This window comes from Megalobrama amblycephala, linkage group LG10 (genome assembly GCF_018812025.1).
Source record: "Megalobrama amblycephala isolate DHTTF-2021 linkage group LG10, ASM1881202v1, whole genome shotgun sequence".
NCBI classification, from domain to species: domain Eukaryota; kingdom Metazoa; phylum Chordata; class Actinopteri; order Cypriniformes; family Xenocyprididae; genus Megalobrama; species Megalobrama amblycephala.
In genome coordinates, this window is record NC_063053.1 from 6,328,068 (window position 1) to 6,348,472 (window position 20,405).

Here is a 20,405-nt window from a genome sequence, read left to right on the forward strand (position 1 = left end):
TCACCCTCAAAGGCAGGAACACACTAAGCCGACGGTCAGCCATCGGGCAGTTTTTCTTCGTCGGCCGACTAAGTTTCCTCAGTGTGTTCCACACCATCGGTTGAAGTTGGTCCTCGTCGGCTTTTTTTCGGCCAATTTGACATGTAGAATCGGCGTCGGGCCGTCGGCTAGAGACAGAACTCTGATTGGCTGTGTAGTATAGCAAAAGTTATGAAAGCAAGCAAATAAGTCATGACGGCACAGACAGAAGGTTGTTCCAATTTTACGTCATCTTACCTGAGCACTCGAATGCACGAATATTTTCATAATAACATGAGCGGAGTGGAATAAAGAACATGATCAGCATGATTGATATTCAAAACGGTAAGCAAGCCCTGCTTTATTTATGGTTTGTATGCATGCAGTCATAGTTTCGCTTTCCATTTTTGAATGACAAATATAGACAAATATATCTGCTTAAATAGACAGATATCTCATTTATACGCAGGCGCAGAACGCGTGTGCTAGTTGACAGTCGGCTGAAGTTCTTTCGGTGTGTTCAAGCACATATTTTTTCCCAGACGCAGCCGACGTGAGCCAACCCTGCAGTCTGCTTTCGTCGCCACTAGTTCGTCGGCGTCGGCTTGGTGTGTTCTGGCCTCAAGCCATTCTAGGTGTACATGACTTTCTTCTTTCAGCTAAACCCAGTCAGAGTTATATTAAAAATATCCTGGCTCTTCCAAGCTTTATATTGGGAGTGACTGGAGGATGAGATTTTGAAGCCCAAAAAAGTGCCCATCATAAAACGTACTGCACATGGCTTCTCATTATTTAACTTTGTAATTTTAATGTTTGTCTTACACAAATGCATCAATTCACTTCAGAAGGCCTTTATTAACCCCCTGGAGCCGCGTGGAATACGTTTTATGATGGATGGATGTGCTTTTTTTGGGCTTCAAAATCTCATCCTCCAATCACTCCCATCATTTGATTTTGGGTGAACTCTCCCTTTAAGAGGGGACCTCTATTAACTGCATACCCTTATCTTACTAATGGTTCTAACTTTATAACACAACAATATATAACCCACACAACTATCTCTCACCAGCATTTCACTATTTCGTTTGATAAAACTATCATCATGTCTAAACTCAAAGGTCTTCACAACAACCCATCAAAATAAAAGTTTGGTTTAACTTGAAGAAATTATAACTGAAATATATTATGATTGCACAGTAGAGTGTACTTCAAGTAGTAGTAGTAGTAGTAGTAGTAGTAATAATAATAATAATAATAATAATATAGTTTATTAAAACACAGAAACTCAAAGGTCTTTATTACAGTCTGCCAAAATAAAAGTTTGGTCTAATTTGAAGAAATTATGAAAAATATTTTACTATTACACAGTTCAATGTACTTCTTAAAGTAGTAGTCATAAAAATAACAATAAAACATTATTTTTAAGGAGTATCACACATTTTCATACTTTTTAAAAAATTGTAAACTTAACAAAAATATAAGGAATTATTAGATTTTCATTTGATTACATTTTAAGATGAACTAAATTGTTAGTTTTATAAATTGATTTGATCACCACCATTTTTTTAAAAGTAAATTTTATTTGACCTTACAATGTTCCTGACTATAAAATAAGGCACTAGCCTATAAACCTATATAAAGGTCCAGTAATAACAATAAAAAAATAAAAAAAAAATACTGTGATATGCCGCAATACCACCAGAATCTTAAAAATACTGTGATACAGATTTTTGGTCATACCGCCCAGCACTATACATATTCAACAAGTAATGCACACGCTTCACTTTTTTTTTTTTTTTTTTTTTTCTTGTGGTGTGCATCTGAAGGGCTGAATTTTCTAGTGAGCCTGTTTCTCTCTTCTGTAGTTGAGATATACGGTTATGGACATGTTTGTGTACTGCGGATGTTGCTTGGGGAAGATGGTACCTTGAAATGCATTGCCGAACGTTTTGTGTAACACTCCATACTGAGCTCTGCATGCCGCTGCAGTGCTATATTTTATTGTGTGCTCACTTAAGCAGAAAATCCCTTTCACTTTGGAAACTCAGTTGATTCTTTAGGCTTTGCCCGTTCAGAGACTTTTATTCAACAGTACCTACACGTATACAGATCAGATGCATGTGCAATATGCAATATCAGCTGGACTGTGATGGTTTTAACTCCTAGATCAATTTTCAGTTCGTTTTTATGAAAAGGTTTTTAATGAAGAGATTTTTTTATTAATGTGTTTTTATTTATTTTCCATTTTCTCTGTCCGTGAGTATGTAATTTGGAGCTTGACAAGGATCAGTCCCCATTTACTCTTTCTGTATGAAAAACAGCAGCTTGAACATTTTTTTAAATGTCTTCTTTTATGTTCCACAGAAGAAAGTCATGGGGGTTTGAATGGCACAAAGCCGAGTAAAGAATGACAGATTATTAATTTCTGAGTAAACCGTTGCTTGAATCACATTGTTGTATGATTTATTGCTGTATCAGGTTTCCGCATGTTTTGTCAAGCATTTGCGACTGCACAAAGTCCTTTACTTTGTTAACCTGTCATGAATTCCGTGGCTTCTCCGCAGGGGTGTGCCTCTGTTTTCACAACTTGGCCACGTGCTCCCCATTGTGCCTGTGTGTGTTTTGCAGTGGTACTTGCTAACTCACACTTAGCTGATAAGAGCTGCTTGTTGTGGCATGGTTACAGTGGGCTTTTTATGTCCATTGGCTGGTGTTTTTTAAAGGAGTGGTTTCTGATTGAAAGTGCAGCAACACATCTAATCCCTGATTGGCTGAAGGAGGAGGAAAGCCTCCTATGATTGGACAAAACCCCTCAGATACCCTAGTTTTTTTTTTTTTTTTTTCTTCCATGCAGTCTGTTTACATCAGGTCTGAGTTGAGATTCTCTTGACTTCCTCTGAGAGAGAGAGAGCGAGGAAAGAGAGTAAGTGAGAGTGAGAGGGAGGGATCACAGGTGTGTGGAAGCACACTTAAGTATCCGTTTGTGTGTGTAAGAGCAAAGAGTGTTAAACAGCATGACAGGAATACTGTTGAGGTGAGCGTCATTTGTGAGCATTCAGGCTTTTAAAAGGCTTTTTTTCCCCCTTTTTACCAGTTTGATATTTTCTCTTTTTTCCCCTTGAAAATAGTAGTCTTTATATATTAACGTTTAGTATAACATTAACATTATATAAGTGTTTTTGTATTCAACACCATTGCTTTGCCCTGCTGACAGTCAGATGAGTGGAAAAAGTCACGTGACTGAAACAGGTAAACAGAAACAGGTAATATAGAAAATGAAACAGAAACAGTTAATAAGGAAAATAAAGATGTGCGAGTGTAGTACAATAAAATAAGACATAAATAGAAAGTTAAAGTGAAACGACATTAAAATGAAAGGTTAAGTAAAAGAAATACAAAGGCAGCAAAAACAGAAAACAATGAGAGAGTCTCACTGTTCACTGCAGAGCGTAAGTTTAGTTTTAGTTTCTGTCACAGTTTGGTTTTGTGCGCATTGACTTTAATTATATCTCACGGCACTTTTTTTGCAGTTCGTGTTACAATATAGTCTACAAAACTGAATTAGTGTCAAGTGAACTGTTGAACTGTCAATTTAGTTTTACAATTTTTCTCAAATGCTTTTCCCTCTGTTTTAGTCACTTGTTCTCCTTTTTATCTTTCCTAAGGTTAAACAGCCTGTGGAATTCACTTACTCTTTGATCTCATCCAGAAAATGGGATTTCTTATTCTTCCTTTATTATCACCAGTCTCTCTCTCTCTGTCTTTCTCTTTCATTTTTTTCTTTCTCTCAATCACTCTTTTGGCTGGGCGGGACCAGTGTAGTGTCCTCATTCATTCTCACAATGCCCACTGCTTAGCAACAACCAATCAGCCCTCATATTTTTGGAGGGGCCCTACAGCCAATCAGGAGTGCTGTGCTATAGCATTTTCTGCTCTTCAATCCTATTGGAGAATGAGAACAAACGGTGTTGGCCCAGAGCACCAGGATGAGCAGAACTGAAGTGCCCTTAAATTCTGACCTCATCAGTGTTGATGTCTGGAGGGATGTGTTAACTCTCTTAGACTTGATCAAAGAGACTGTCGTTCTTAGTCCTGCTCTCTCTACCCTTGCTCCTGTCCATTAAAAAGTTCCCTGGCACTTTAGCCATGAAGTGTCCTGTGTTGGCTTCAGTTCTTGTTAGCTTTTATCACATAGTGCTACAAAAAAAAAAAAAAAGTTGGTGATATTTTGACATGAAGGCAGTTTAACTGGCCATTGTAGACATTAGATGGGATTATTCATCCTTGTATTAAATCCAAAACTATGAATTAAAACAGCTTTTTAAATGGATAATAAACATTTTCTATTTTCAGTGATTTTAGATTTTTTTTTTTTTTTAGATCTCAGTATTTTATAAAATAACGTTTGATTTCAGCATGTTTGTGTTTTTCTAAAAAAAAATGCATTTTTTTTTTCCTAAAATATTGCCAGTGACTTTAAAGGAACTTGAAGACTTATATTTGTTTCATTTGGTGTTTATTTTGGTGGGGTGAAATTATTGACTTCAGCAGGTATACACAATATGTAATGAAACTATAATAGTTGGTTGTAAATAAATCATTTTATTTATTTATCTATTTTTTTCTGTTGATATTGGATATTTAATTGTGAATACTCATTTTTCCTATTTTTACATTTATATTAACTGACACTCACTTAAAGTTAATCTTTAAAAACTCTAATTTAATAACACTGTTAAATATAATTTGTAGCAAATTTCAAAATGAATATCCATTTTTCATACTGTACCTTCATAGGAACATTTTGAAGGATTTAAAAAGATTGCATTTTTTTATGTTTTATTTATAAATATAAAACAGTAGAGAATTTTAATATTGTCCATTTATTGGTTATTGAACATGACATTGCATTAGTCACAATTTAATAGCGGCACATACTTCCTATACATCCTATAATCTCTACCTCAAGTGGAAACTTGAAGATGAAGGCAGTAGGAAAAGGTCTTGTGAGCAGTATAGAGTGATAGGAAACCCTCTTCACTGTACATTATGTGAACCTGTGTGTATTGTGTGTTTGACAGGGCTCTGGTGATCATTAGCACACTGGATGGAAGAATCGCAGCTCTGGATCCTTTGAACCAGGGACGCAAGCAGTGGGACCTGGATGTGGGCTCAGGCTGTCTAGTGTCCTCTAGCCTCAGCAAGCCAGAGGTATTGCACACAGATTCTCACAGCCTTTAACTCTTTCCCTGCCATTGACGGAATTTTCCGTCATCTATGACGCAGTGCTTCCCCGCCATTGACTAAATTTTCCGGCTTTTCTTATAAGGTAGGTGGTGCTATTGCGCAACTTCAGAGTGGAGAATCTGTAGATCAAATCAAAGGCAAAAAGGAGCAGAAATGAGCGATAAAAGCATTTCCTATGTTTTCTCAGCTTTTTGTTCAAAATGTTGCTTTATTTTATGAAACTTGCTCACATTGTAGTGTTGATAAAAAAAGCATGCATGAAGCTAGAATAAAATGTGCTGCAGAATATTCAAAATGCAACAAAATATTCTGGGGGCCATGAAAGTTATAGGGGCTTTTGCACCAGAGGAACCTTTTCATAGTTCCTAGAACTATTGGCAGAAGTACCTACTTTTTGGCTTGTTCGCATGCAGGAAATAGGAATGATTTTAGTTCTAGGAACTCCTTTTGAGTGGAACTAAATTAGCTCCTACTTCAAACTAGTGTCTAAACCAGCACTATTGGACCTACCAGTGAAGTAAGTGTACACTGATTGGCCAAATGCATGTCAAACACTAGCACCTGGCATTTTTAAAAAGCCATGTAAACTAGGGCTCCACGATATACCGTGATTTATCGCAAATTTTCTTTGCACGTGATTTGGTAAAGGCTCGTGTTTATTTTATGCGCAGCTTGTCAGAGCTTTACGGCTCTGTGATCAATTGTAAATGCTTCTCCATCTGAAAGCCAGAGGGTGCTCTTGCACAGAAACTCCAAATATGTCCTGCCACAGAAGTAGATAACACGCATCATTCCAGGAAATCCCTATGGGCATCATACTATAGCTGTAGCTGAATAAACAATAGATTGAAACACTTTGATTAAACATGACTAATAAACACATGACTGCCTTATTCTGTGTAAGAAGCCACATCATCTCACAGAAGAACGCTCAACTGTCGTTATGAAGTGAGTTTGAAGTAAAAACGTTCTTAAATGTTGTCTTTTGTTGGACAAGATGTTAATAAATGCTTATCATGTCTGGAAAGATGTTTGACACCTGTTGCTTTTTTAAATGTACATTATAAGCGACTCAAACTCGCAGTGTTTCCAGATGGATTAGCATTTGGAGCCATACTTTATTGACAAGCTGCCTGTGCGATTTCATAAGTGCACTAAGAATCGCGTTTAAGCGTGATTTCGATGTTATTTTTCGTATCATGCGATAAATCGTGCAATCCTAGTGTAAATGTATTTACTCCACGAACAAGGAAAACAGTGATAACGGCATTTACCTGTTGTCTGCAGTGTCATTGTGTTCTTTTCTCTGCCTTGATATGTAACACTGCAAGTTGCCATAGGGGATTTTGTTACTTAGCCCCACTTTTTGCCCTTTCAGTCACATAAATAATGCGTTTACATTCCATCTACGTTATCACAAAACCCACGACACACAACAAACATAGCTCCTATCACAGCATCCTCCATCCACTGGTTGTTCTCGGGGAACCATGCTGATGGCTAGTTCATAAAACTGAGTTCCTAGAACTGTTCGGCGTGAAAATGAGTGAAAATGAGCAAAAATGCTTGCGGTGGCTGGCAAACTTTTTTTTTTTTTTTTTTTTTTTTTTTTTAACGCTTATGATGGCATCCGTTATTATCTGATTTCTACTATTCGCCATTTCTATACTCCAAGCATACGAGTTATAACAAGAGGAAAGTGTACTTACATTGCTGTCGATACTTGAAATTTGCTTGAAGTTACGGGATGTGTAATTGTGCAGTGCTGTTGTTGATTCATTGTATAATTGATGTGTGATTGAATCCAATGCGATTTCAAAACAAATATAAGGACATACTATGGTATTCCAAACAAATCAAATAAAGTGCGTTGCTTTAGTAACTTTAGTAATGGCTTGGCGTCTTTGATTACCATGCTCCTGCATAACGTGCTTCTATCTACCACCAGCATAGCCAATGACGCAATCAACAGGTGTCACTAATATTCACTTCCGCTGGCTGTAATTAAAGGGCCATACTCCTAATTTGGCTCCTACAACACTGTTGGGGAAAGAGTTAAAAGCCACAACCAACAACTATTTACATGGTGGTTTAACCTATTTTTTACATTTGGTTCAGTGTTTCTGTGGGTCTTAAAAGGTCTTAAAAAGTCTTAATTCACTTATACACCATATATTTAGGGGTCCAAGCACCAATGGTTGTGGGAACCCTGTACTGATTTTCTTCTTCTTCAAGGATTCTTGAGTCAAGCCCTACAAAATGGATATATCCGATTTCATTTCCACCTATACGCTTTTTTTTTTTTTTTTTTTTCACCATTTTGAATGTTCTTAAACTAATTTTTTCAACCTCCTAGGCCATTGGTCTGATCTTCGTCAAAATAGGCACATGGCAGCTAGGGACGGTGACGATAATTTTGATTCATTGAAGCATTGCAAAAATACAAGTTATTTAATTCTTTAGGCAACTTTCATTTTTACAAGTTGACCTACAGTGTATCCGTAAAGTATTCACAGCGCTTTACTTTTTCTACATTTTGTTATGTTACAGCCTTATTCCAAAAGGATTAAATAATTTTTTTTTTTTCTTCTTCAAAATTCTACAAACAATACCCCATAATGACAACATGAAAGAAGTTTGTTTGAAATCTTTGCAAATGTATTAAAAATAAAAAACGAAATCACATGTACATAAGTATTCACAGCCTTTGCTCAGTACTTTGTTGAAGCACCTTTTGCACCAATTACAGCCTCAAGTCTTTCTGAGTATGATGCTACAAGCTTTGGACACCTATTTTTGGGCAGTTTCTCCCATTCTTCTTTGCAGGACTTGATATTCAGGCCAAAGAGTTCAATCTTTGTTGATCTCATGGTCTTAGAGTCCTTCAGGTGCCTTTTGGCAAAATCCAGGTGGGCTGTCATGTGCCTTTTACTGAAGAGTGGCTTCTGTCTGGCCACTCTACCATACAGGCCTGGTTGGTGGAGTGCTGCAGAGATGGTTGTTCTTCTGGAAGGTTCTCCTCTCTCCACAGAGAAACGCTGGAGCTCTGTCAGAGTGACCATCAGATTCTTGGTCACCTCCCTGACTAAGGCCCTTCTCCCCCGATCGCTCAGTTTGTCCGGGCGGCCCGCTCTAGTCCAGGGCCCTCATTTATCAACGGTGCGTACGGACAGATTTGTGCATAATGAGTGCATAAGAACAGTTTCACGCAAAGTGTGGGATTCACCAACTTGTACTTATATGTAGAAAAGTATGTAAATATAAGCACACCTCTGAGCATGTTTACGCAGAGAATCTAGTGGTAGAATAACGACACTACATATAAAAAGCATTTAAGAGTGTCACAGTATGCATTAAGCAATTCACATATGTCCTGTGTTTCCTTTAATTATAAAACACTCAATTTATCATTTGTCTAGTTTTAAACACAATGCGTAATTTGTCTCAAACCCTATAAAAGACAGCTGTGAAAAATGTTTGTCTCAGTGCAATGGCTTATCTTGCGTTATTGGAAGACTTGGCAAACAATGCGCTCCGCAGAGAGCGTGTTTTCCAAGATCGTTCCGATCTGCTTGGCAAGGGCTTTCTTTGCCATTATTGCGGTGAGGAAAAAACACAATCACGTGATTTTTAAAGCAAGAGTTGTCACCATATATGGTTAATTGGAGGCGTTTCCGAATACTAATGACGGTGAACGTGAACGAGCATGGTACTTAAGCACATGTGGGATTTATCAACAATGATTGCTTACTCATGTGCGTAAGAACTGTGTGCACACGTTTGATAAATACAGATTTTCTTGTACTCTAAATTTCATTAATGGGACAAAATATAGAAACGCATTGTTGATAAATGAGGGACCTGGGGTTGCCAGTTCCCACGCAAAGGTTGTGATCTATAAAAAACAAGCTTGACAGGAGAATTTGCGCACCTTTAAGCAAACTTTGAGCTGTGCGTACACACATTCTGGAGACAGAGCAGTTTGGCGACACTGATGGTGAGCTGAGGGACTGACGGCAGATGAAGGAAAACCACTTCAAATCTTCATTATGAGTCATAATCATAAATACAGTTCATGTTCACAATAACAGTTTAAATAAATAAAAGAATTATTTAAACTCGCGTGGAAACGTTTTCATTTGATAAACATTTACATAGATATTACACTTCACTATTGCCGATAAGCACTGAAATTACATTACGCAACAAACGTGATATGAATTCAGATAGTAGATGTGCTACTTTCGATCACTTTTCCAGTGACACGCTGTTTTAATGACAGCGAGGAACGCTAGGAGCACAATAATTCCTCTTTAATCTGAACTGCAGATGTTATGACAAAATATTTTAGCGAGAACGATGATCAGTGATGTACACTTAACTTCGATATTATGGAAGACACTGCTGGATTCGGTGGTAGAACGGTCCGTTGTCCGGTTTGAATAGTTCCAATGATAATAGCTTACTGTATAACCGCAGCTGCAGGAGGTGTTGATGTCGTGTGAAGGATCTTAAAACAATTACCATTTGAAGGATGTAATATAAGGAAAACGGTAAGATTTGCATGTTTTCTTTGTAAAATACTTTGTCAGTGACGCGCCGAGACAGACGTTACACTGCAATAAATAAGTAAGCCGATCTGTTTCCACTTAAAATAGCCTATAAACGTCCTAAAAAGATATCTTCACCTTATCAGCAAAACTGCATAAGTTTGATTCAAATTGTTTAAAACTTTTAAAATACTATTTGGCCAGTGGAAATGAATGAATCAGCTCTATTCTAAAACCTTTATCTTAAGTATTTTATATAATTTTGTTTTTATGGATATTTTGATATATTTATTCTAAAACATAAAGAGGATATTGGATGATCTTTATCAATATAATGTGTGGCACAAATGGCATTTATAGTCCATATCTAATATTTTCCATTGTCTTGTACCTTTGATGGCGTTAACCATGGTGTCACGTGGATGGGAATATGTATGGAAATGATATGCAGATGAGGTTATGCATAGTAAAACTAGGCGTTGTAAGCTCCATATATGGTGATTTCAGGGAGGAGACAGGGTGGAGATGCACGTACGCACAATCTTCCGTTGACTGGGATTTATAAAAGGATTTGTGCGCAGGTTCTGGCGTACGCATGGTTTTATAAATCTTATTTTTTTTGTGCGTACGCAGAATCTAGCTTTTGCACGTACGTACACTTTTAGATTGAAATCTACGCACAGTTTTATAAATGAGACCCCTGGTGTTTCCAAACTTCTTCCATTTACGGATGATGGAGGCCACTGTGCTCATTGGGACCTTCAATGCTGCAGAAGTTTTTCTGTACCCATCCCCATATCTGTCCTGTCTCTGAGGTCTACAGAGAATTCCTTGGACTTCATGTCTTGGTTTGTGCTCTGACATGCACTGTTAACTGTATACCTTTATATAGACATGTGTGTGCCTTTCCAAATCATGTCCAATCAACTGACTTTACCACAGGTGGACTCCAATCAAGTTGCTGAAAAACCTCAAGGATGATCAGTGGAAACAGGATGCACCTGAGCTCAGTCATGGCAAAAGCTGTGAATCCTTACGTACATGTGGTGATTTTTTTTTTTTTTTATACATTTGCAAAGATTTCAAACAGACTTCTTTCATGTTGTCATTATGGGGTATTGTTTGTAGAATTTTGAGGGGGAAAAATGAATTTAATCTCTTTTGGAATAAGTAAAAATAAAAAGTAAAGCGCTGTGAATACTTTCCAGATACACTGTATTTACTATTCTTTACTTTGTCTTAAAAATGTCTTGGTCTTAAATTTACCTTCATAAAACATGCAGAAATCCTGTTGGTTAGAACTATTAAACGCTTTCTTGTAGTATTTCGCATAGTGATGCAACATGAAGGTTTTCTGCTCAAACATGCAAAGAGCACATATTATTCTGTTGTTCCTAAGTGTGTGTGTGTGTGTGTGTGTGTGTGTGTGTGTGTGTGGGAAAAGGCGATGTTTGTTTGAACCTCTTTACCCCAGAAGAGAATGAGACATGGCCCAAAGGAAATTGGACCTGAAACAAGTTACACACACACACACACACACACACACACACACACACACACACACACACACACACACACACACACACACACACACACACACACACACACACACACACACATACACATCACAGACTCATGCTCACTAGAGACTGAAGACTAGCCTGGAGGAAGAGCGTTTGGCAGCGATGCACTTATGAGCCTGTGTACATGCACACATTTACACAAACACACTGAGAAAACATTAGCTGCACTAACAGGCTTCGTTGGGCATTTTCTAATTTTACACATTAGTTTGATCCATGTTAATAATTTGCAGTGTGTAAGGATGTCATCATATGTTTTTACTCTTTACTTTTTCATCTTTCTTTACTTTGTGTGTGTGTGTGTGTGTGTGTGTGTGTATATAAAATAGTATAAAGATGTATGTGTGAGTGATTGTGTTGATCCCCGTCTGGTTTGGCGGTAACCTGAAATGCCTGGCTGCTGTGGGAGCAACCTCCCCATTGGCTAGAATCTTCCTCTCCCCTCCCCTTTTACCTCCTGGTGCCTAGCAACCAGCCATTCTGATTGGCTCAAGTGGTGCCTTGCAAGGCATTCTGCTCGGTGATTAGAGCAGTCTGCCCCCTTTTGATTGGCCCTCGCCATGGCGCCAGTAGAAAACAGTCACCTATAGCATGCCTCAACAGTAGGAGAGAGGCCAGAAGTAAACAGCATTGTCTGCAGAAACGCTGTCACAACACGAGGGGGAGGTGTGATGGAGAGTAAGAAAGAGAAAGATGAGAGGAATGAGGAAGAGAGAGATGGGGGGGTGGAGAGGGATACCATTGACAGTGTGGTGTGAGTCATGCTGAGAGGATTGAAGAATGAGGTAATGCCTTATGTGTGGGATGATGTCATCCATAAGAATGCTGACCCCCCCCCCCACCCCCCCAACCCAACAAACACATACACCCCCCTCATCTATTAATCTTTAGAGTGAACAGTTGTAATTAATGCGCTTTAATCTAATGAGCCGAAAAGCTGGTATTTCTGCACACTATTCAATGCAGAACACCTTTTGTTTTGATTGCAGCACCAGAGGGAGTTAGTTAATGTGACTCGCAGAATAATTGTATTGACAGACTGTCGGGCTTGTTCTGTAGACAAACCTAAGTTCATAAAGTCAATAGAATTGAATATTGACAATTGACAATTTTGTATTGTGGCATTTATTTTCATGAACATTACGAAAACTGTTACACCAAATTCCTGTCACTGCAATGTTTTACTTTTCAGTTTTGTAGTTCCCATTCTTGTTACTGCAGTATACTTTTTACTTTTAACTGTATTATAATAAATATGTATTGTGATTACAATGTTTTTTTGTTGTTGTTTTTTTTTAAAATAAGTATAAATTATTGGCATTGCACAATAAACACTATTCAAATATACTTTATTTATTTTCCAATTATACCACGGGGCTGTTAAAGGGTTAGTTCACCCAAAAATGGAAATTCTGTCATTAATTACTCATCCTCATGTCGTTCCAAACCCGTAAGACCTTCGTTCATCTTCTGAACACAAGTTAGGATATTTTTGATGAAATCTGAGAGCTCTCTGACTTCTCCATAGACAGCAATTTAATTACCACTTTCAAGGCCCAGAAAGGTACTAAAGACATCGTTATAGTTCCACTGCAGTCAATAGTTCACATGACTGCAGTGGTTCAACCTTAATTTTATGAAGTGATGAAAATACTTTTTGTGCACCAAAACAAAACTAATGTGGTGCAGTGACGTTGATGCTTATGTGTTCAGAAACCCTTGACGATGAACGAAGGTCTTACGGGTTTGGAATGACATAAGGGTGAGTAATTAATGACAGAGATTTCACTTTTGGGTGAACTATCCTTTTAAGGGTGCGTTCACACTTGTAGTTTGGTTCATTTGGTCCAGACCAAAAAAAAAACAAAAACATTTAGTACTGGTCCGATTAGCGTTCAGATTGGCAATTTTATCACAAACCAAAAGATACCGAACCTAAAGGCATAGGGATGCGTTCACAAACTGATTGGTCAGATTTTATGACGTATTGCCTATTTTGAGACGGAACTTACTGAACAATCAAAACTATGCTGTGTGCTGAGATAAATACGCTTGTTGTGTGTGCGTAGCCTGCATATGATGGTATTTTGGCCAGCTGGGAACTCGTGAAAAGCTTATAAAATGTGTAAAGGAGTCAAAACAACGGCAGGAATCCCTCCGTCACACACAAATGATCTGTTGCGTAGAGACACGTGTCTGATACCTGTGATGGGCAAACTCGTGACTATGACAAGAAAAACTGATATGCGTGAGGATTCTGTCCTTTTTAGGGTCTCATCTTCCTGTTTTTGGTTCGTTTACATGTCTTTGGTCCGTGTTGCATTCATATATCATTTGAACCGCACCAGAGTTCGTTTGGAAGCGGACCCATTTTTTCAGCGGTCTCGGTCCGCTTGTTTGGTGCGCACCAGGGTTTGGATGGCAGCGTTCACTCATATTCAAATGAACCGCACTAACTGAGTAATATCGCCATGGTTCGTTTTAATCAAACCAAACATGACAAGTGTGAACACACCCTAAATGCTTGATTCCGATTGTTTGACAAATGTTTTGGCGTCTGCTATTTATTTATTTATTTATTTATTCAGTAAGTTCAGTTCAGTAAGTTTCTCGTCTGTCAACTGCATTACAGTTCCATATCAATCTGCCGAATTATTTCAGTTATTTCAAAATCCATTTAAAGATGTTTACAAATATGCAAATATGACAAACAAAAGGATAAAAATGACAATTTCCATGTTTTCCTTTATGAAATTTACCTTTTTGCTTTGTCCTTCTTCTGCTCTGTGTTTGCACACATATGGACACAGTCTCTCTCTCTCTAATAACTGCATTTCAAAGCATCCATTACTAGCTCTAAAATGACATTTTGGTATTAGCAACAGAGGCTTGGGATGAGATGCGTAAGAAAGTTCCACATTCAGAAAACTGGATAAATGTCTTGAGGTGTGGTAACCATGGTATAAGCAGAATAATTGACGACAAGCCGATGAATTATTAAAAAATAATTTACACCCTAGATGTAATATGGCCACTGTGCTTTATCTCCTCGGGTATGACTTATTTTTCAATAATTCAGTGGCCCCGTCGTCACTTAATACTTTATTTTTTTTTATGGCTTTATTACAGTGGTTAACTTAACTATCCTAAAAATAGGCTTTTTTTTTTTTTAGGCAAAATATGTAACTTATTTTAATTTTGCAATTGAAATATAACTTTGTGTTCTTGACAGATTTTCCTCAACAGTACAATGATGTGCGAACACACAGCTCTTTGAAGTGTCATTTTGGTGCTGATCTTTTTCTTTCTTTTTGAGTACATGTCAGTGATGTCAACTTCTGATGGCACTCCGCTGATAACCTGAATATCTCAACAGTTGTAAAAAGAGGCAAAATAACACCAAAGTAGGATCAGCAGTTTCAAAATAGTGTTGCTTAGTCTTAAACCCAGAAGAGAATTAGCATTTTCAAGCATTTTTCCACAGAAATTTCTAATGGATTTTTAGAACAAAGGTTTTTGATTTGAGTGAAATCAGGTCTGTCAACCTGATTTCATAAGAAAATGTAACTATTTTTCTAGTATGATTTTTTTTTTTTTTTTTTGATGAATTTGTATGATATGATATGAACATGCATATGAAGTCACCACCAATTTGCCAAAGCGTAAAGTAGTTTTGTTCAAGTAATGTTAACCACAGGCTTTACTTTACTCTTAATTTGAAAACTGGGATTATGAAACCTATCAATTACAGGTTTCCCTACAAATTGACGTCACTGAATGACTTTATAACTGTAAATGTTTTGGTTTGTTGTTTTTCTTGATAGCATGTCATCTGTAGACCGAAGTGTGTTTATTTGATTTTAAACTGTATGTAGGGTGCTCTAAAGTGATTTTTGTCCTGGGAGGAGTGTGAAATGATATGTTGTGTTTGTGCGAGTATGCGTGTGTGGGAGACAGAGATTACCGTGGAACAGGGAAGAGAGAGGGGATTGCGCCTAGCTTGATGTAATGCTATGTGTCAGACTCAGTAGAGCGCTATCATCTGCGGGAGGTCATTGAGTACAGAGGGATATCCTGCCTACATAGACACTCTTCATACTCAAACCTGCTGTGATCCCTTAAGACAAGGGCCAGACTGCCTATGGCTAAGTCTCTCAAATTGAATGTGTCAAACAAGATTCCAGAAGTCATCGCCCATAGCTGAACTGAGTATTTGATTCATGATGGGCTGCTACAGGGTTCAGTCAGATACAATGTGTTTTTCTGCCCCTATGTTCCCTATTCATTAATGGGATCATAACAGCAGAGGTGACCAGATGTTTGCTGGTTGAAAATGATGGCAAACTCTCCAAATTAGGAAAAACTAAATACGGTGGTTGTTGATCAATGTGTGCCAGTATATCTGGGTTTGTTGGGCATGCTATGATTTGCCATAGTTTTACTTCAGTGATGTCAAGTCATGGCACTGGTTCTTGTGTGTCATCCACAACATCAAAGCTGCCCCGATGCCCAGATTTGCGAGCTAAAGAGAAAGATTTTCAGTCAATGTTTTGTGTAAACTAAACATTCTTACACAAGAATTAATATTAAACTTATTAAAAATTAATATTGTTATGAAATGACTTACTTGAATAATTTATACAGACTTATTCATAAAACTGCAGCCTTTGTGGCATTTTAAATGAAATACATGAGCAGTCAACACTAGTTTAACCATTGAAGTGCAGACAAGAACTTTGTCAAGTCAAATATCCCCCATCAGAAAGAGCATTTTCAGCCAGCATTCGGTGCATGAAAAAATAGATTCGTACCATGCGTCCAAAGTGAGAGCTTTTTACATTTGTTTAAACTGTGGTATTTAAACACACTGATATGAGATACTGTAGAGCTTAAATTACACTTTTCATAAATGGCAGCCAACCTTTTGCATTTACAGCTTGAGGTTAAGAGGTTTAAAAGATGTACTTCCTTTCATGCAAGTCATAAAACCTCCTTGTTGTGTTAAAAAAAAAAAAGTCATTACATTTCATGTTCTTCAAGGCTTTGGGAGCCAAAAGGCTACTGGGATCTTTATATAAATTTAACAAAAATATAGTTATATTTAGGGCTGTCAATTTAACTCATTAATTAGTTTAATTAATTACAGTAAAAAATGACACGTTTAAATTATTAATGCACTTGCCCTGCCCTAGACATACGTAGGTCATCTGACATTTCATTCAGTTGACTTATGACATATGATGCAGGGCAGCAACTCATTGTGTGAAGGAGCCTATAGAATGTAGTTAGAATGTCCCTAAAATTCAAGATATGTGGCAAAAATGCCCCTGTGTGAGTTTTTTTTTTTTTTTCTTATTTACATCATATGATATAGTTATATCACACAAGTAACGCTCGCAATATCACATGAGTGCTGTTTTTTTCTGTCCGGAATAGCACAAGTGCAAATGTGAAATTGCCAATGAAAATATAAAGACAAAGCAGAACCGTTCGTCTCTGAGCAAAACACAACGGCATTTCATTTCTGAACCCACATTTTGAACGAATCGAACGAACGAACGACTCAGTGTCTTAATCATTAAGACATTTACCGCCACTACTGGCAGTTTAGTTTCATATTTAGAGTATAATTTCATTTATGTGAAATTATTATATAAAAAATATATATTTTTTTTATAATATTATATAAAAAATCAAATTTCCATATCAAGAAAGAAAGAAAGAAAGAAAGGTATAGTTCATCCAAAAATATATATTCAGTCATTATTTACTCAACTTCATGGTGAAAAAATTTATGTGTAATAAATTCTATGCTGAATCAAGTAAAAAAATTCTTTCTGAAACTACTTTTTGTAATGTTTGTTTGATGCTTTACACAATAATGACTTTAAATTATCTTTTGGGGGTAATTTCTTAGTCAAGTTGGATGTGCGATTAATTTGTGATTTAATTAGATTAATTAATTGCCACATCATGCAATTAGATTAAAAAATTGTAATCGCTTGACAGCCCTAGTTATATTATATTATATTATAGAAAGTAAAGTAATATTTAATAATATAAAAATATATAAATAGAAAAAAAAAGAAAGAAAATTGATTATAGATGTATGAAGTCAGTTCCCAAGGCTGTCCTAGCAGAGTAACTAATGGTGTACTTAACAATTACATTAAAATAACAAATACATTAACAGTTAACTATGTTCCACTTTTTTCTGGAATGTTTTGCTTAAAGTCTGTTATCTTTCTTTAAAGTAAATGTCATTTTTAAAATGTTCATTAATTTATCCAATGTTATGACATTGACATTTTTATTTTATATTAATTATTACTTTATGAATTATGACAAGCTAATCTCTTTTTTTGCCTACATACTAGTTTTTATATAGATATGTCATTTAGTGTAGCTGACGCTGTAGATTTTCAGAGGAGCTCTGTTGCAGCTAATGACATTAATGAAGTTCTGGAAAATGTCTGAGGTTAAATTCTTGCTCTTCTAATTGATTGGCTTTAATTGTTCATTGATTTAGGATGTAGTTGGATTGAAGTCTCACCCAACGTCAAGATCCCATAGAGCTGGAGATCAGGCAAATAGATCACATGATGGATTAACTCAGTGTAGCACAGTGATGAGTCATCATTGCAGCACACACTCTTTAAACCTCTTACCCTCAGTACCACTGCAAGCTCTTTACAAGCCCCGCCCACCCAGACGTGATGGACAGATGAGCTAATCTCTTCATTTCTCAGCCAATCACAGTGACTGTTTTCATTCTCCAGGTGCTTGTTTTCTCATAGTTGTTCAGCTTCCAATTGGTCCGTACCAGGTATCGAGGTTAGATTAAGCGCAACAGGAAGTTGGTGATCTCATTCCCCCCTTCTGTATGTCTGTTTGAGCTGAGATCACTTTTTGGATTAGGGTCAGTTACATTACCCTTATATAAAGGCCTTTTCTCATTATTGGTGCGTGTTGTCCAATTGTCCATGTTTATCCATTAAGGACGTGTAGGATTGTGTAACTCTTCGGACAACGGTAGACAGAGCACCAAATGTTAATGGCATACAGTGTGATAATGCCACACACAGACTCAAAGCTGATTGGTCAAAGTCTCAGTGTTGTCTGTCCCCTTGTCTCTATCCATCATGGTCTGCTCATTGTACCCTCCCTGCTGCTGGTGATCGGAAACATGAAATATTTCCTAAGAAGAAATCATGTGCCACTTCAGCTAATTTACAACAACAATGTGATCAAAAATAATAATAAAATTCTCATGACCCCTTTCTGTTCATCAGATTTTTGGGAACAAGATGTTCATTCCCTCTCTGGACGGAGCTCTGTTCCAGTGGAACAGGGACAGGGAGAGTATGGAGGCTGTTCCCTTCAGTGTGGAGTCTCTTCTGGACTCCTCGTACCGCATCGGAGAGGACACTGTGCTTGTAGGGGGCAAGTCCCTCACCACGTATGGCCTTGGTGCATACAGCGGCAAGGTAACTCAAACAGATGATTTCTTTTTTTTTTTTTTTTTTTTTTCAGTTGTTTTTTAGAACAATAAATGATTGATGTGCTTTTGTGGCACTCTGCAAACTCTTTTATCATATTGTAGTATTGGTTGTCAGCTTTAACCTCCCTCTCTCTTCCTCTGTAGTTAAAGTATATTTGTTCAGCGGTGGGCTGCAGTCGGTGGGGGGACGAGGAAGGAGAGCCAGAGGACGTACTGTTACTCCAGAGAACACAGAAAACTGTCAGAGCTGTGAGGCCTCGCAACGGGTTTGAGAAGTAAGAAATACCCGCAGGCTTTGGCTTCTCTCGCGCTCTGTTGAGCGCTTCGTGTGACCTTGCTTTTGATCTTACAAATGAAACGTAGGTAGATTAGATGCAGAGTACGCTGGGTTGTATCAACATCGCACAGCTTGGCAGCTTGATGCTGAAAAACAATTGCAGAATAGTAGTCATCCTCGTAAAATGCCAGTTGTTTTCTGTTTTCTCTAGATGGAACTTCAGCGTGGGAAACTTTGAGCTGAAATTTGTCCCTGAGATTCAGTCCAATCTCAACTTCCTAGAGGGGGAGGCTTCAAATGGGGAGACATGGCGAGAGGTCAGACGTGAAGCACAGCGTGTCATCCAGGAGGAGACAGACACACAAACCAAAAATCATGCTAATACGCATCCAAACTCGCACACTCAGGTAGAGGGCTTAGACCTGGTCATTAAGGTTTCTGTGCCGGACTGGAAAGTCATGGCCTTCAGCACCAAACCGGAAGGACAGCTGATCTGGGAGCATCAGGTATCACAACTCAACCCATTAGGTTACTAAACAAATCCACAATTAATCCTTTCTCATGATTTCGTTCTCTCTCTCTCTCCTCTTTGTGAAGTTTTGCACACCTATTGCCTCTGCGTGGTTGGTAGGAGGGGGGAAGGTCACGCCTATTAGTCTGTTCGATGACACCTCGTATAACTCCCACACCGAAACTGAGGCTCAGGAGGACGATGACATCATGGAGGAGGCCCGCGGGGCCACAGAGTCCAGCGTTTACCTGGGTAACATGCACTTGATGTGTTTGTTTTACAAGCATGAATGTGTAAGAGACCCTGTTTACATCTGGTATTGAAATTGGTATTGGCTGAATCGATCAAAAGTAGTCAGGTCTAAATACGTGTGTATACGGTGTCCCAAATGTTTTTGTGATCTGTTCACTTAAGTTACATTTAGAGGTGGTCAATGCTAATGGGTCCTGATGCATCCTGGGAAACAGGGAAGAACTGCTTACTGGCCTGTCAATCAACCCTGATAAAAGAAGGGCTGTAACTTTTGCTGTACAAAAAAATAGCTGTTCACTCAAAAAGCTCACTTTAAATTTCTGCTCAGCTGAAATAATGAGCCTTCTGCTTAAAATGCACAACTGAATTATGTATTCTACTGTTCAAAAAGTTTGGGGGGTCAATAAATGAATGTAACAGAAGTTATTATAAATGTCATTATTTGAAATAATGTTCTGTTTTAAAT

The 20,405-nt window shown here is 37.7% G+C and overlaps 1 protein-coding gene across 4 annotated transcripts in view; it reads left to right on the forward strand.

Moving 5' to 3' along the window:
• The window catches only part of eif2ak3 (eukaryotic translation initiation factor 2-alpha kinase 3), a 40,242-nt gene that overhangs the window by 9,166 nt on the left and 10,671 nt on the right, over positions 1-20,405 (forward strand). For all 4 annotated transcript variants that reach the window (XR_007186698.1, XR_007186699.1, XR_007186700.1 and 1 more), the window contains exons 2-6: positions 5,100-5,229; positions 18,691-18,885; positions 19,044-19,174; positions 19,388-19,682; positions 19,774-19,939. Coding sequence is in view for 1 of the 4 variants with exons in the window: in XM_048204177.1 (XP_048060134.1) it covers positions 5,100-5,229; positions 18,691-18,885; positions 19,044-19,174; positions 19,388-19,682; positions 19,774-19,939 (917 nt within the window). In the remaining 3 variants the exon portion in view is untranslated. The remainder of the gene's footprint in view (positions 1-5,099; positions 5,230-18,690; positions 18,886-19,043; positions 19,175-19,387; positions 19,683-19,773; positions 19,940-20,405) is intronic.